The 15,717-nt window shown below is 43.0% G+C and overlaps 1 protein-coding gene across 1 annotated transcript; it reads left to right on the forward strand.

Moving 5' to 3' along the window:
* Positions 1-4,294: 4,294 nt before the first annotated feature.
* LOC136014834 (uncharacterized) lies at positions 4,295-12,229 on the forward strand. Its single transcript, XM_065679898.1, has 2 exons — positions 4,295-6,325; positions 6,720-12,229. Exon 1 carries the CDS (start codon positions 4,412-4,414, stop codon positions 5,063-5,065), a length of 654 nt encoding a protein of 217 aa, XP_065535970.1. The 5' UTR covers positions 4,295-4,411; the 3' UTR covers positions 5,066-6,325; positions 6,720-12,229.
* Positions 12,230-15,717: the final 3,488 nt, after the last annotated feature.

Raw genomic sequence — 15,717 nt, forward strand, 5'->3', positions numbered from 1 at the left:
AAAGAAGCTCTCTGAACTGGTGCAGCCGTCTGACTACTACCCACTGCTGGTTTTTCAGGTTGGCAGTGACGAAATTATTACGAGGAACGTAAGGGCAATGAAGAGAGACTACAGGGCCCTGGGACGGCTGGTTAAAGGGTCTGGAGCGCAAGTGGTGTTTGCCTCCATACCTGTTGCAAGCGAGGGTGAAGGGATATATAAGAAGACTCTGCAGGTTAATGTATGGCTACGTGACTGGTGCCAAAGGCAGGGGTTTGGGTTTTTCAGTCACGGGCTGCTGTATGGGACACCTGGTTTGCTGGTGACAGGCGGGATACACCAGTCCCAGAGAAGAAAAAGGGTTTTGGGGCAGGAGTTAGCAGGGCTTATTGACAGGGCTTTAAACTAGTTATGAAGGGGGGAGGGGATTTAACTGGGCCTGTTGGGGACAAGCCCAAGAGGAACATGCTAGGGATTGAAGGATGGCGGGCTAAGGAGGACTATCAATCTCTTGTTTCACTTGTGGGAAAGGATAGCTTTTTAGACCCTGTCCCGCAGGGGAAAAAGGGTACTAGGACTGGCTCCCTGAAATGCCTGTACACCAATGCACGCAGCATGGGGAATAAACAGGAGGAGTTAGAAGTCTGTGTGCAGGCTAAAGGTTATGATCTAGTGGCAATTACAGAGACATGGTGGGACAGTTCACATGACTGGAATGTGGTCATGGATGGCTATGTCCTTTTTAGGAAAGATAGGTCAGCGAAGCGAGGTGGTGGAGTTGCTCTTTACGTGAGAGAGCAACTAGAATGTATTGAGTTCTGTCCGGGGTCGGATGAGGAGCAAGTGGAATGTCTGTGGGTACGAATCAAGGGGCTGACTGGCACGGGTGATACAGTTGTGGGGGTCTATTACAGACCTCCTGATCAGGACGAAGGAGTTGATGAGGCTTTCTACAGGCAACTGGAAGTAGCCTCGCGACTACATGCCTTAGTCGTCGTGGGGGACTTTAACTACCCCGATATTTGCTGGAAGACTCACACAGCCAGTCATTCACAGTCTAGGAGGTTCCTCGAGTGCATTGATGATAATTTCTTAATGCAAATGGTGGACGTACCAACTAGGAGAGCAGCGCTGCTAGATTTAGTACTCGCCAACAAGGAGGGTTTGGTCGAAGTGGTGACGGTCAATGGCAGCCTTGGCTGCAGTGACCATGAGATGGTGGAGTTTAGGATCCTGTGTGGGAGGAATAGAATACCTAGCAAAGCCACAGTTCTAGATTTCCGAAGGGCCAACTTTGGCCTCTTCAGTCAACTGCTAAGGGAAGTCTCATGGGAAAGTGTACTAGGCGGTAAAGGGGCTCAAGATAGTTGGTTAGCATTCAAGGACCGCTTCTTCCAAGCTCAGGATCGGAGCGTCCCAATGAGTAGGAAGTCAAGTAAGGGATCTAGGAGACCGGCGTGGTTAAACAAGGAACTGCTGGGCAAACTCAAGTGGAAAAGGAGAATCTATGGATTATGTAAGGAGGGGCTGGCCGCTTGGGAGGAATATAGGACAGTTGTTAGAGGATGTAGGGAGGCAATTAGGACAGCTAAGGCCTCCTTGGAACTCAATCTTGCTAGTCGGGTTAAAGACAATAGAAAGGGCTTCTTCAAATACATAGCAAATAAAACTAACACAAGAGGCAATATAGGCCCACTGCTGAATGAAGTGGGTACCCTGGAGACAGAGGATATAAAGAAGGCAGAGGTGCTGAATGCCTTCTTTGCCTCTGTCTTTACTCCTGCAGACTCTCCCCGAGGGCCCCGGATTTCTATAGCCCCAGAAGGAGTCAGGACAGAGGAGGAGTTTGCTTTGGTAGATGAGGATTGGGTTAGGGATCAGCTATGCAAACTGGACATCTGTAAATCGATGGGTCCGGATGGAATGCACCCACGGGTGCTGAGGGAGCTGGCGGAGGTCATTGCTAGGCCACTTTCCATCATCTTTGGTAAGTCGTGGGAAACGGGCGAGGTGCCTGAGGATTGGCGCATGGCAAAGGTCACACCAATCTATAAGAAGGGCAAGAAGGAGGACCCGGGTAATTATAGACTGGTCAGCCTTACCTCCATCCCTGGAAAGATGATGGAACAACTTATTCTTGACTCCATCACTAGGCATATCAAGGATGAGGGGGTCATTAAGAACAGCCAACATGGTTTTATGAGGGGGAAGACATGTATGACCAACCTTATAGCCTTCTATGAGGAAGTGACTAGGTGGAGGGATGATGGTAGAGCGGTAGATGTAGTTTTTCTTGATTTCAGTAAGACATTTGATACTGTCTCCCACAGCATCCTCATAGATAAGCTAAGGAAGTGTGGGCTTGACGATCAAGTAGTGAGGTGGATCGAGAACTGGTTGAAAGGAAGAAGACAGAGAGTTGTGGTCAATGGCGCAGAATCTAGCTGGAGGTCTGTGACTAGTGGAGTCCCTCAGGGGTTGGTGCTGGGACCGGTGCTGTTTAATATTTTCATCAATGACCTGGATGAGGGAACTGAGTGCACCCTCAGCAAGTTGGCTGATGACACAAAACTGGGAGGAGTGGCTGACACACCAGAGGACTGTGCTGCCATTCAGCGAGACCTGGACAGGCTGGAGAGTTGGGCGGGGAGAAACTTGATGAAATTTAACAAGGGCAAGTGTAGAGTCTTGCATCTGGGGAAGAACAACCCCATGTACCAGTACAGGTTGGGGGTTGACCTGCTGGAAAGTAGTGAAGGGGAAAGGGACCTGGGGGTCCTGGTGGATAGGAGGATGACCATGAGCCAGCAATGTGCTCTTGTGGCCAAGAAGGCAAATGGCATCTTAGGGTGCATTAGAAAGGGAGTGGTTAGTAGGTCAAGAGAGGTTCTCCTCCCCCTCTACTCAGCCTTGGTGAGGCCGCATCTGGAATATTGCGTCCAGTTCTGGGCCCCTCTGTTCAAGAAGGACAGGGAATTGCTTGAAGGAGTCCAGCGCAGAGCCACAAAGATGATTAAGGGAGTGGAACATCTCCCTTATGAGGAGAGGCTGAGGGAGCTGGGTCTCTTTAGCTTGGAGAAGAGGAGACTGAGGGGTGACCTCATCAATGTTTACAAATATGTAAAGGGTAGGTGTCAGGATGATGGAGCTAGGCTTTTTTCAGTGATATCCAGTGATAGGACAAGGGGCAATGGGTGTAAACTGGAACATAGGAAGTTCCACGTTAACATCAGGAAGAACTTCTTTACTGTAAGAGTGACAGAGCACTGGAACAGGTTGCCCAGGGGGGTTGTGGAGTCTCCTACATTGGAGATATTCAAGGCCCGCCTGGACAAGTTCCTGTGTGATGTACTGTAGGTTACCCTGCTCTTGCAGGGGGGTTGGACTAGATGATTTTTTGAGGTCCCTTCCAACCCTTGGGATTCTGTGATTCTGTGTTTTCCTGAATGTTTTGACTTACATGCCATAGAAAACACAGAATATATATCCAGCACTACAAAAATATATTTGTAATCTTGCCTCTGCTGTTGTTTTTTCTGCTATGCACAATTCTGCTTTTTGCTCCCTGTATAAGAAAAAGTAGTTTGCCAAGATAAGAAAAAATTGCCTGCTGAAATACTGTCTGTGTTTTTATCCCACCAAATCATGACATTATCCTCAGAATACTACAAATTTAAAGCAGAAACCATAAAGGTATAGCCACTTGACATAGAGTAGACATAGAGTAACTACCTGTCCTGGGTTTACCAGCAGCAGTCGTTTTTCTCCTTCTTAGGAGCTAGTACAGTGCTGTGTTTTGATCTTTTGGCCTGGGAACAGTGCTGATAACGCCGATGTTTTCAGTTGCTGCTCGAATGTTTGGTCTGGCCAAGGACTTTCTGAGCTTCATGCTCTGCCGGGGAGGAGGGGAAGCTGGGAGGAAGCAGAGACAGGACACCTGACCCAAGCTAGCCAAAGAGGTATTCCATACCACAGCACGTCATGCCCAGGATGTAACGGGGAGTGACCCGGAAGGGTTGGGACTGCAGGGTTGGATGAGGTATCAGTCGGTGCTTGGCTGGGGGGAGTGGGGCGAGTTATTGGTTGGCTGGTGTTAAGGATGAGGTATCAGTCGGTGCTTGGCTGGGGGGAGTGGGGCGAGTTATTGGTTGGCTGGTGTTAAGGTGTTGTATTCTTTCCTCTTGTTATTTCCTTTAGCATTATTATTATTGGTGGTAGCAGTAGTGATTTGTGTTATACCTTAGTTACTGGGCTGTTCTTATCTCAACCTGTGGGAGTTGCATTCTTTTTGATTCTCCTCTCCGTCCCTCCAGAAGCAGGGGGAGGGCAAGAAGGTGGGGAGTGAGCAAAAGAGGTTTGTGGTTGGGTTTAAACCACGACAGTTCTTTTTGGCGCCCAACGTGGGGCTTGAAGGGTTGAGATAACGACGGAGATGATCAGATTAATAGTCATCACAGTGCTGATTTATTGGCTCTCAAAGTTGTTTCTCTTGCTCTCAGAGCTTCAGAATGTAGTACATTATTTAGAGCTGGTATTCCCTGTGGTAGTGTTTATCAAGTGTGGGGCTTGGGCTAAGGTTCTTGTTTCACTGTACTTTATGGCAATGGCTTGTAATACGGGTGGGCTCCGGCTGCAGGGAGAGATGGACGTGGCCGTGGACTTGTACCCGGCCGTCCCGCTGCTCTTCACCGCCCTGGCCCTTGTCCTCGCCTCCATCTTCGTGAGGCTGCGGGGAGCCGAGGGGGAGCGGCCCCGGGAGCCGGCGGCGGCCGAAGCGGCCCGGGAGAGCGGCCCCGGGGACCAGGCGGCGGCGGGAGCGGGGCCGGAAGCTGGGAGGAAGGCGGCTGCTGAGCAGCGGGAGGAGGCGGCGGAGGAGCCGAGCCCCACGGCCGAGCCCAGCCCCGCGGCGGCCGAGAGCGTCCCCCGGCAGCCGCCCGCCGAGCCCCAGGAGGATGCCGGAGCCCAGGCAGCATTTCCCAGCACGGCAGAGGAGGAAGAGCTGCACTCGGGAAAAACGAAGCCGGTGGTGGGAGAGCCGGCAAGCACAGCGGCTACACCAGCCCCAGGGACAAGTACAGCAGCATAGTTTGAGGGTTCTGAAGGGTCTGAATGGCCTGTGGGTACCCTTGGGACCTGCCTGCTGATTGTGATGGGGATCAGCATGTTGGCACACACACAGAGGGTGTTCTACCCACGGCCATTTTGTCTGATCTCAGAAGTCAAGCAGTCGGGTTTGCTTCTTGTCTGGGGTTAGACCACAATATGGGAGGACCAAGAGATCTTCCTCAAGGCTGGACAGCCATGAGTGGCAGGATGTGTGGGACAGTATGAGAGAGTACCTAGTCCACTGGGCCCCTCCAGTGCTTTGGAAGCGTCGGAGATGGAAGGCAGCTCTATGGAGTCCCCAGCAACAAGCTGCAGAAACTGCTGAAGGGGACAGTGAATTATTTTGAGCCTGGTGGGCCCATGGCACTTCAGGCCATCAGGGCAGAGATGCAACATAGAGATGGACTCATGATCGAGGGGTGGACTTAGCAATGGACACTATTGCCCAGGTTATTCACGAGTGTGAACACTGCACACAGCCTCTCCTGCTCTGAGAGACTGTTACAAGAGATGGAGCCTGACATCATGGACCAGATGGACTCAGCAGCTTTATAGGTCCATGCACTAAGAAATGATGTTTTTCTCTGTGTATATGTAGATGTATATATATATGTAAGAGTGATGGCATATTGAAGATGTGGGATCTGAGCATGACATGAATGGTATGGAATAAGGGGTGGATAATGTCCTGGGTTGAGCAGCAGCAGTCATTTTTCTCCTTCTTAGGAGCTAGTACAGTGCTGTGTTTTGATCTTTTGGCTTGGGAACAGTGCTGACAACGCCGATGTTTTCAGTTGCTGCTCGAATGTTTGGTCTGGCCAAGGACTTTCTGAGCCTCATGCTCTGCTGGGGAGGAGGGGAAGCTGGGAGGAAGCAGAGACAGGACACCTGACCCAAGCTAGCCAAAGAGGTATTCCATACCACAGCACGTCATGCCCAGGATGTAACGGGGAGTGACCCGGAAGGGTTGGGACTGCAGGGTTGGATGAGGTATCAGTCGGTGCTTGGCTGGGGGGAGTGGGGCGAGTTATTGGTTGGCTGGTGTTAAGGTGTTGTATTCTTTCCTCTTGTTATTTCCTTTAGCATTATTATTATTGGTGGTAGCAGTAGTGATTTGTGTTGTACCTTAGTTACTGGGCTGTTCTTATCTCAACCTGTGGGAGTTGCATTCTTTTTGATTCTCCTCTCCGTCCCTCCAGAAGCAGGGGGAGGGCAAGAAGGGGGAGAGTGAGCAAAAGAGGTTTGTGGTTGGGTTTAAACCACGACAGTTCTTTTTGGCGCCCAACATGGGGCTTGAAGGGTTGAAATAACGACAGAGATGATCAGATTAATAGTCATCACAGTGCTGATTTATTGGCTCTCAAAGTTGTTTCTCTTGCTCTCAGAGCTTCAGAATGTAGTACATTATTTAGAGCTGGTATTCCCTGTGTTAGTGTTTATCAAGTGTGGGGCTTGGGCTAAGGTTCTTGTTTCACTGTCCTTTATGGCAATGGCTTGTAATACGGGTGGGCTCCGGCAGCAGGGAGAGATGGACGTGGCCGTGGACTTGTACCTGGCCGTCCCGCTGCTCTTCACCGCCCTGGCCCTTGTCCTCGCCTCCGTCTTTGTGAGGCTGCGGGGAGTGAGCAAAAGAGGTTTGTGGTTGGGTTTAAACCACGACACTACCACAAAAAGACAGCAGTATGTAAAATTCTATGGGTGTCCAAGCCTTAGTACAGTATGACTCCGAAACAACACTGGTATTTTGCAAAGACTTAGGTCATAACATTTTGCAGAATGTTTACCCTAAATCATGAGTAGCATGAAAATTAACAGAACACTGGTGCTCTATTGTTGCTGTTAATTCTTGTTTTAATTAGGAGACATGGGAATTTCACAAGGGAGGAAAGCCCTCTGCTCCCAGATAGCAGAGTGACAATGTCTTCTAAGGTCCCAAAAAGCAGTGAAATGAAAAGAAAATACTTCGTGTGGTTTCAGGGCGTTGTAGTGGGGGCGGGGCTTGGTTTGGGTGTTTTTAGAAACCCCCAATAGGTCTGAATTCAGTTTCAGGATTTTGAGAGATTAACCCATTCACTAACTACTCAGGATTAACAGTACCACTGACTATTACCAGGAATAATTACCTTTCCTTCTTTGTATAATCTATATTGTCTTTAGCAACCAGCTCTGGTTTAGTTGTAAAACTAAGTCTTTATTATGCAACACCCAGAGCATTCATGAGTCATTCTTCAAGATCCCTCCACCCTTTCAGTTCTTTTATTTTTTCTACTGATAAAACTCTACTTCATTTAGATTTCACCTTCACTGAAAATTTCCTACCCTGTGATCCCAGTCTCAGCTACTTGTATGGCTTATGCACCACAGGAATTCTCAGCAGTTTTACTCACACACCGGGATAATTTTGAAGCTGTCAAGACACACTGTCTCACAGCAGTCAAAGGAGGCTTATTCTGTTCCAGCATGCAAACACCCGTGATTAGAATCAGAAGTAGATGTTTCCATATAGTGAAACTGAAACAATGGTAATACACAGCCACACATATTAAAATTGTTATAGAATTATTTCACATATGGTTACAACTAATTTTTATTATGACCTCAGCTATTTTACCATATTTTTGAAAATAACTGAAAGACTTAGTGTAATTTTTCATTATTTTTAATTAAAACTAACTTTTTTCTTGTGCATTATAGATAGAGGTCCAAAAGTATCAGAGGTCTGCTTGAAGCGAATATTTTAATCCTCTTCTACCTCTTCATTTTGAAGGGAAAACAATTTTTATGAGAAAGTTCAGGGAAAAAAATTCTCTTCTGCAAAATAAGCAGAATCAGCTTTTTTTATTTTAAAGATTTCATACTCCCCCATTCCTCCCAAAAAAAGTAATGGTTTTGTTGGAATATTTGGATAGACATCACTGAGATCAAAAAAGTCTTAGAATTTGTACCCCTGTACAACTCCTAATGCAAGGCTTCTTGTGGAAAATTGGAGTCGTAAGTTTTGACCTGTCCTAAACACTGGCTTTGTACATGTGACATCCTGGATCTGGCAATGCCACTTTGGTAGCTCTAACTGGGACAGATGGGACAATGGTTGAAATGGCTCTAGCCAAGGGAGGAGTGAGCAACTGGCAAGTGTCATTTCATTACATTAAATCACATCATTGTGCCCAGTTTTCAGCCTTCCAGTGCAGGAAAGTTATTGAGAAACTGGAGGCCACCACAAAGGATGAAGCTGGAGCATTTGCCCTGTAAGAAGAGACTAAAGACACTGCTGGAGAGCAGGTGCTGTTATAAAACAACATAAATCAAGTATATATGAGTGAATTCACTGAGTAAGGCTAATGGAGTAAAGATTAAGGTCATATTAGCTCCAGAAGTTTTCTTCTTTTAAGTACTATGTAGCCCAGTATAAATAGCTCAATTTACATTTATGATTGGTAAAGAATACAAAAAACAGGACAGAATCAATTGCACATTTTATACTTATCTTTGAATTAATCACTATTTGGAAATGTAGCTTGAAAGAAATTTGTAGCTCCAGCTATAGCTCACTGAACTTGATATGGATCTGTTGATCTGAATACACATGAAGCAAGTCATCGAACAAGCAAAGTACTCTCAGACTTTAATGAAGTATTTAACCTTAATATACCGCAGTCACTGCAGTTTTCTAAGCCCCCCAAGTAAAATACCATCTTGTTCAAATACTATGAATTTTCTATTTGTTGACCCTTGTGAATGGTGAGAGTTATTCTAATAATAATTAGAATAAAAATATTTTTCTTCACTGGGAAAATGAAGTTCTTTGTTAGAGGATACGGTGTCACTGCACTACATGATCAGTTCTATTATGATCCAATTTATTCATCTTCAGGAAAACATCTGTGCATCATGTCTGAAGAGTTTTTTAATTGAAAATCAACGAAGCAAAACAAAGAACCCATGATGGAGTTTGTCTAACCTCTTTCTCTACATCTGCCAAGATGTGGCCCACCTACCCAACATTTAACTGATTGAAAAATCAGTGTGCCAGAGGCTGTTCGAATTCCTCATGGGACTCTACACCAGATATATTGCTCTACAGGAACTGAAACTCTATCACATAGACCACTCTAGACTATGTTAAACACATCTTAGCTGGAAAAGACTGAGCTTAATTATAGTTAGAGCAGTCATCATTTGGAATAATATCGACTCAACTGCAGGTCTGTGTTTCACTTCAGTCAAGCTACAGTCTTGCTACTTTCCTTCCTGATAACAGCATCATTTTTTATTGCAGTTACATGCAAATGAAGAATAGATCCTCCATGTCTTAAATATGTATTACTTCAAATGTGAGTACTTCTAATATATATTACTTTACCTTCATGATCAAAACCAACAAACATTTAAGCAAGCAGCTATTAAATAGTACTGGAAAAAGGGAAGACCACACCAAGAGCTATCTAGGAAGATTTGCAACTTTTTGTCACAGCAAAAAATATCACTGACTTCTCCATTTATAACAACACTTGGCAATTCCAGAATAGATATAAAACAGCTGCTCCTTAATAGACTGGCAACTTCCTTAACCACTAAAAGCTACTAAAGGAAAAAGCATTACCATTTAATGCTGCTCAGTCTGCTCAGATCAGTGTCTGTGTGGGTGGTTCTTGGAATATGTATTTGCAAAAATATGTTTTGGATCAGTTGATCTGTAAGTATATCAGTTATATCCTTATGTGGGTTTTCTACTTTAATATTCACTCTTGCTCCTTCAAGTTCAGAAGTGCATTTCCCATCAGCTTGATGAAATAGGTTTACTTGGCTAACGTAGTATCTGTCAGATACCTGCAAAGATGTTGCTGCTCAGTCAGGGACAGATTCTAATGTCCTCATTCACAGTGAAGGGGGTGTAGCATCTGCAGCAGTTGATGGACTGCTTTTGGACTGTGACAGTATTCGGACTGGAAAGCAAAATCATAGCTTGGCTTCAGAAAATGACCAAGCTGCATAATTCTAGTGTGGATGCGTTCTATGAAGCCCACCATATGTTATAAAATGCCATACTGCTTGATCATATAGCTCTGGTTTGGCAGAAAGTAGCTCAAAATGCTAATCTGAGACAGTCAGGAAACTTTTCTGTAGATTTAAATTTGATCTGAAATGTGTTTTTCAGCATGTGCCTCTCTGTGATTCACTACCCTGATTCTTAGTTCATAGATTGAGCTAAACACCTAAACACTAAACTGCCACATTAGCTGCATAAGTAAAGGATGTAATAATTATAGAAGCAGCTTGATTTCAAACTATCCACAGCAGCCAGCTAAAAGCTGGAGCACAAACAGTTTTATACTAAAACGTTATTTTTCAAATGAAGCACAGGGAGCCAGATTTTTTTTCCAATCTACTTACAAAGAAATTAGAACTGTGGGATCCTCTACTTTACAACTTTCAATATATTTACTTCATCCTTTGTCATTCCTTCCCACCCCCCTTGTGTGGAATTGCACTGAATTCCAACCAGTCTGAATCCACATACCACTCTCCGTTTGTCTTTCTAAATGTTATTACTGCCCTACTGAAGGCAATTTGGATTTTGATGTGCTCATAAGCAAAGCTGGTAAGACCTAAATAATGCTACTCTGCACAACAGGGAGATTTTCTTCCTGTTTCTTGATGTCTTTTGTGCTACCAATTTAACCTGTGAGACTGTCACCGTGCTTTACCTCATCTTTTGTTTATTGTATATTGGCTTCCAATTTTGTACATAAAGTTAATCATGATAAAAAACTGTGCTTATAAAGGAAGCTCCTTAGCAAAATGGATGTCCCTTTTCTGTAGAAACTAGTTTTCATGAGAAAAATCGCAACAGTAGCTACTTCACTATCCACAAAGGAAAAAAGCTTTCAGCTGTCTACAAAATTAGAAGGAAACTTTGATAGATGCTTTCCTTACAGGCTAAAGATGCAAACCAAACCAATCCCCACCCCATCTGATTATGCTAGATTTAGTATTTTGATAGATGAAAAATTTCTGAGGAAGTATATCCTATCTGAGTCATGTCATTTGAGTATCTATCCTGAGGATGGACATTTTCTTTTACAAAGAAATTACCTGCACTACTTCTGTGATATGAATATATTTCTATTTCCAGTCATGTTTACTCATGGCTACTGTCAAACCCATTACAACAAAAAATAAAATCTTAGGTGTGTAATCAGAATCTCTTACTCAGGTAACAAGTACAATGTGCCACAGATCTGTTAGTTATCTATTTTGGTTCACCCCAACACCCAACTTTTTTGCAGGGTCAGATCATCTCTCACAGGATCCTTTTATAGAGCAGAAGAAACCTTGATTAGGGCTTTTACCCCGACCTGCTAGATGGACGCATGCCTAGAATCGCATCACAGTGAGATGTCTGATACAGTTTTTCTAATAATCTCTGAAATTGGTAACATTTTCTCTTTGAGATATCCTTTGTAAATTCATTCAGAAGAATATGAATGGTATTCAGGGGGAGTCATGAAATTCAGTTATTACTATCTAAGCATTCCAGAAATTAGTAAAAGGCATAATGGGAAGTGCAAAATGCTAATAGGGGTAGGATGCAGTTGTAAGTCCAGATCCAGCTCTTTACACCTCTGAGGAAATACAGGCTCACATCCTAGTATTGCAATTAAAGATCTGTGTATCAGAGCAGCAATCTAACTATGCAAAGGAATTTCAGCTGTGAACTAGAAAATGGGTACAGGTTTTTTCCATTTGGTGCCAGAATTTTTGGAGGTTTTTCTCTACATTTAGTAAAATCCATTGGCTGAACTGGCAGTGGGGTGGAGAGGGAAGGAACAACACAGGATTGCAATATCCCATTCAAATACAATCCTTGAATGTCATGGACAAGAGGAGGACTCTCCTGGGTTTAGCAGTAGCAGTCTTTTTTCTCCTTCTTAACAGCTGGTGCAAGCTCTGTGTTTTGACTCAGCCTGGGAACAGAGCTGGTAACACCGATGTTTTTAGTTGTTGCTAAGTAATGTTTACCCTGACTAAGGACTTTGTGGGTCTCATGCTCTGCCGGGGATGAGGGGAGACTGGGAGGAAGCAGAGACAGGACACCTGACCCAAGCTAGCCAAAGAGGTATTCCATACCACAGCATGTCATGCCCAGGGAGGTAACTGGAAGTTACCCGGAAGGGCACGGGCTCTCTTTGGGGGGGGGAGTCGAACTCGTTCGGCAGGTGGTATTGTGTTCTCTTCCCTTGTTATTTTCTCTCATCATTATTATCACTGGTGGTAGCAGTAGTGATTTGTGTTATACCTTAGTTATTGGTCTGTTCTTATCTCAACCTGTGGTAGTTACATTCTCTCTATTCTCCTCCCCATCCCTCCAGGACTGGGGGGGTGGGGGGTGGGGGGGTGGATGGTAGGAAAGAAAGAGGGAGAAAAAGGTGGGGGGAATGAGTGAACAAGCTGCGTGGTTGGGTTTAAACCACTACAGTTCTTTTTGGCACCCAATGTGGGGCACGAGGGTTCAAGATAATGACAGATCTGACCGGAGTGTGTTCAATCATATCCACGACAAGGACTTAAAAACTCACGAAGGAAGTAGAGAAGCAAATTCCCTATTATGTTCAGATGAAAGGTGAGCTTACGAAACCAATGTCAGCAAGCAATTGGTTTTGTTTCTGTTTTATTACAATATCAAATGCATGAATTTTGTCACCATTTCATTATAGTATTTTAAAGTGCCAAAAAATGTGCAGTTTTGTATCATCTTGCAATGAGTTTAAGCTCTCTAGGATCAAAATTTTCTAGTATCTTCACAGTAATTTGGATAATTTTGTGAACCATGAATAAATCAACAGATTCATCCACATGCCATGGCAAGTCCATTTAGTATTGTGTACAGCTTGTTTTTCTTAGATCTGCAATATTGGATTTATTTTCACATCATTCTTTACAATGAAATCTATATTTTCTAAAAAACGTTGACCCTTGACAAGGTCAAGAAGGGCATACAAACCATCAGCCACATCTCCAACTATAAATTTGCTCAGATCTGTCATCTGAGTCAACCAATAAATAATAAAGACTGATAAAAGCAGCTCTTAAAATACTTTCAAAATGGATTCTATTTCCGAATCAATAATGGCTGGTCATTAAAAAAGAACAGCATTCTGCAGTTATAGTAAGTAGTTATAGAAAGTAAGATAATTAATCTGTGTCTTTAGAATATCTGCATCTTTCTATTTGTCCCTTATCTTCATGTGCATGTCAGGAAAAAGTTATCTTGCTGTGAAACGCTTCACTATTTCTTTTTCAATTAAAATGAATACTTCATTGTGGTTTGGAAAACACAAAGAAATCAATAAAGGCTAACTAGTAAAGCATGTTCCAAATACCCAGGCTCAGATGGAACTTGGAGAAGACTTGCAGTGAAAAGTATGTAACACTGTCAGACTGCTGTATATTAACTATTTAAACCTCAGAGAGACACTTTATCCTTAAACACTCTTACCTATGCTCTTACCTATGAGTTCAGAGTTCCAGATGGTACAGTTACCACAAACTTCAGCCATACACCTTTAACATGGCTGCTCAAGGGCTGCAGTGAGTCAAAATATCATTAAGCAACATATTTTTGTGTGCAAATAACTGTGTGGAAAATGTATATGTACAGAAGGGGTTTATATGTAAATTTCAGGAATATACAAGTATAATTCAGGCTAGAATTCAGCTTCATACACAGCAACTGGATTAATAAATATGCCCAATCAAGTTAGGACACAACAACGTAAAACAAGTGGTATACAATTGTCAGTATGATATGAGACTTTAACTAGGGCATAATACTGTTTTCCATTCAGAGCAAAATCTCTGCTTTATCTTTTGTGACCTGAATTGCCGTGAATCTGGGCAACTAAAGAAGTAGTAAAATGAGTAGAAAATCCTGATTGTTTCTTACAGCCTTGGATGAGAATATGAATTGTGGCCACAAGGCAGATTCACAGTCCGGTTAGCGGACGGGAAAATTATGTGGCCAGAATATGCTTAATGTGAATGGATCCTTCAGATGATGCAGCTGCCAGATTCTATCAAATGTCAATAGGAAAGGTACATACATGAGATTTTTAGAGGCTTATGATTTGAACAAAGCTTTCCTCCAGAATGAGAAAAGTTATTAACAACTACCAAATTCTGACCGCCCTTCACCTGCTAATGCATGAATTTACTAGGATTTTTCAATACATTAGCTACATATCTTTAAATCTAAGTAAACTAACACCTGATGCTTTCTTGGAAATGGCTGCATTACTCTTGCTGAACATTTCCTGGAACAATTTAGGCTGAGACAGATATCCCACATAGAAAATATTAAATGCAAATACAAAAAGCTTGCAATATTATAAGCAAATGAAGATAGGCTATTATAAATATTAGGCATCTTTAGTGTCAATTCTTTCAACCTGTATTACCTGTACATTAAGTTAACTTAGGCCTTACCAAATTACAGTGCTCTTTTAATAGGATTTACAGAAGTTACAGTGCAATGAGATTCTTTAAAATGCTGAGAGGAAGATCATGTTGCGGAAAGAAGACATCAATGACCATCTTTCATTATGGCTTTCTGTGCACATTAGCAAATTCCAAGTATCTACCACATTTAGACTAAGATCAAAATGAGGACCCATAACAGCTCTGGGGAGTCCTGTGAATAGAACTCCTCTGTCCTTCTGTAGGTGAAAATCTGATGAAGCAGGCCAACTCAGAGGATCTACACTCTTTATTGTCAAACCATGAGTGCCATTGAAAACATTTTCACTACAGCTGCAACACTAACATTTCATCTACTGCTTACCAGATAACAGTGTTATTATACTGCAAATATTGTTAATATTCATATATTACTTTGGGCAAGCAGATTGGTGGCCTTCTGTAAAACAGACCTTTCCCCTTCTCTCATTTCTGGAATGATAATAACTATTATAATCCACATAAGACCCACATAACTAATTAAAATTAATTTTTAAAGGACATGCTATATATTGTTAGCAGTCTGTGAACTGCAGTTCACACACCACTGAAACATGGAGGGAAATAAACTAAATTATAATTGCAGAAGTCCCTTGGAGCACCAAGGGGATGTAACATCCAGCTGCATTTCTAACTACTGGCATTCAGCTATACTTTCAAATAATCTTCAAACTCTCTTGTCACTTGACTCTTCAACAAGTTTATATATATATATATACACACATATATATAATATATATATGTCTATATGTGACACACATATAGACATCTGTGCACTGAAGTCTTACATACATTAATGTCTGAGCAAAAACAACCTTGACTTAATATTACCATGATTCATTTCAGTCCTTGAAATGTCACCACTGAAAGGGATGATCTTTCCAAGCAGGGTAGGAGGTATATTTCCATCTCTCTTCTATCATACAGATTTAATGGCAACAATTCTTTCATGAGAGAAGCAGAGAGTTGAAAACGCTTTTGTGAGCCAGCAGCTGAGCTGCATTGGGTCACCTAGCACAGGTGTCCTCAAGCGAATACAACAAATTAAGAGCAACAAATACATTTCATAGACATTTTTGCACAGCATTAATTAAGATGCTTAATTTTTCATCAACA

This window comes from Lathamus discolor, chromosome 5, assembly GCF_037157495.1.
Source record: "Lathamus discolor isolate bLatDis1 chromosome 5, bLatDis1.hap1, whole genome shotgun sequence".
NCBI classification, from domain to species: domain Eukaryota; kingdom Metazoa; phylum Chordata; class Aves; order Psittaciformes; family Psittacidae; genus Lathamus; species Lathamus discolor.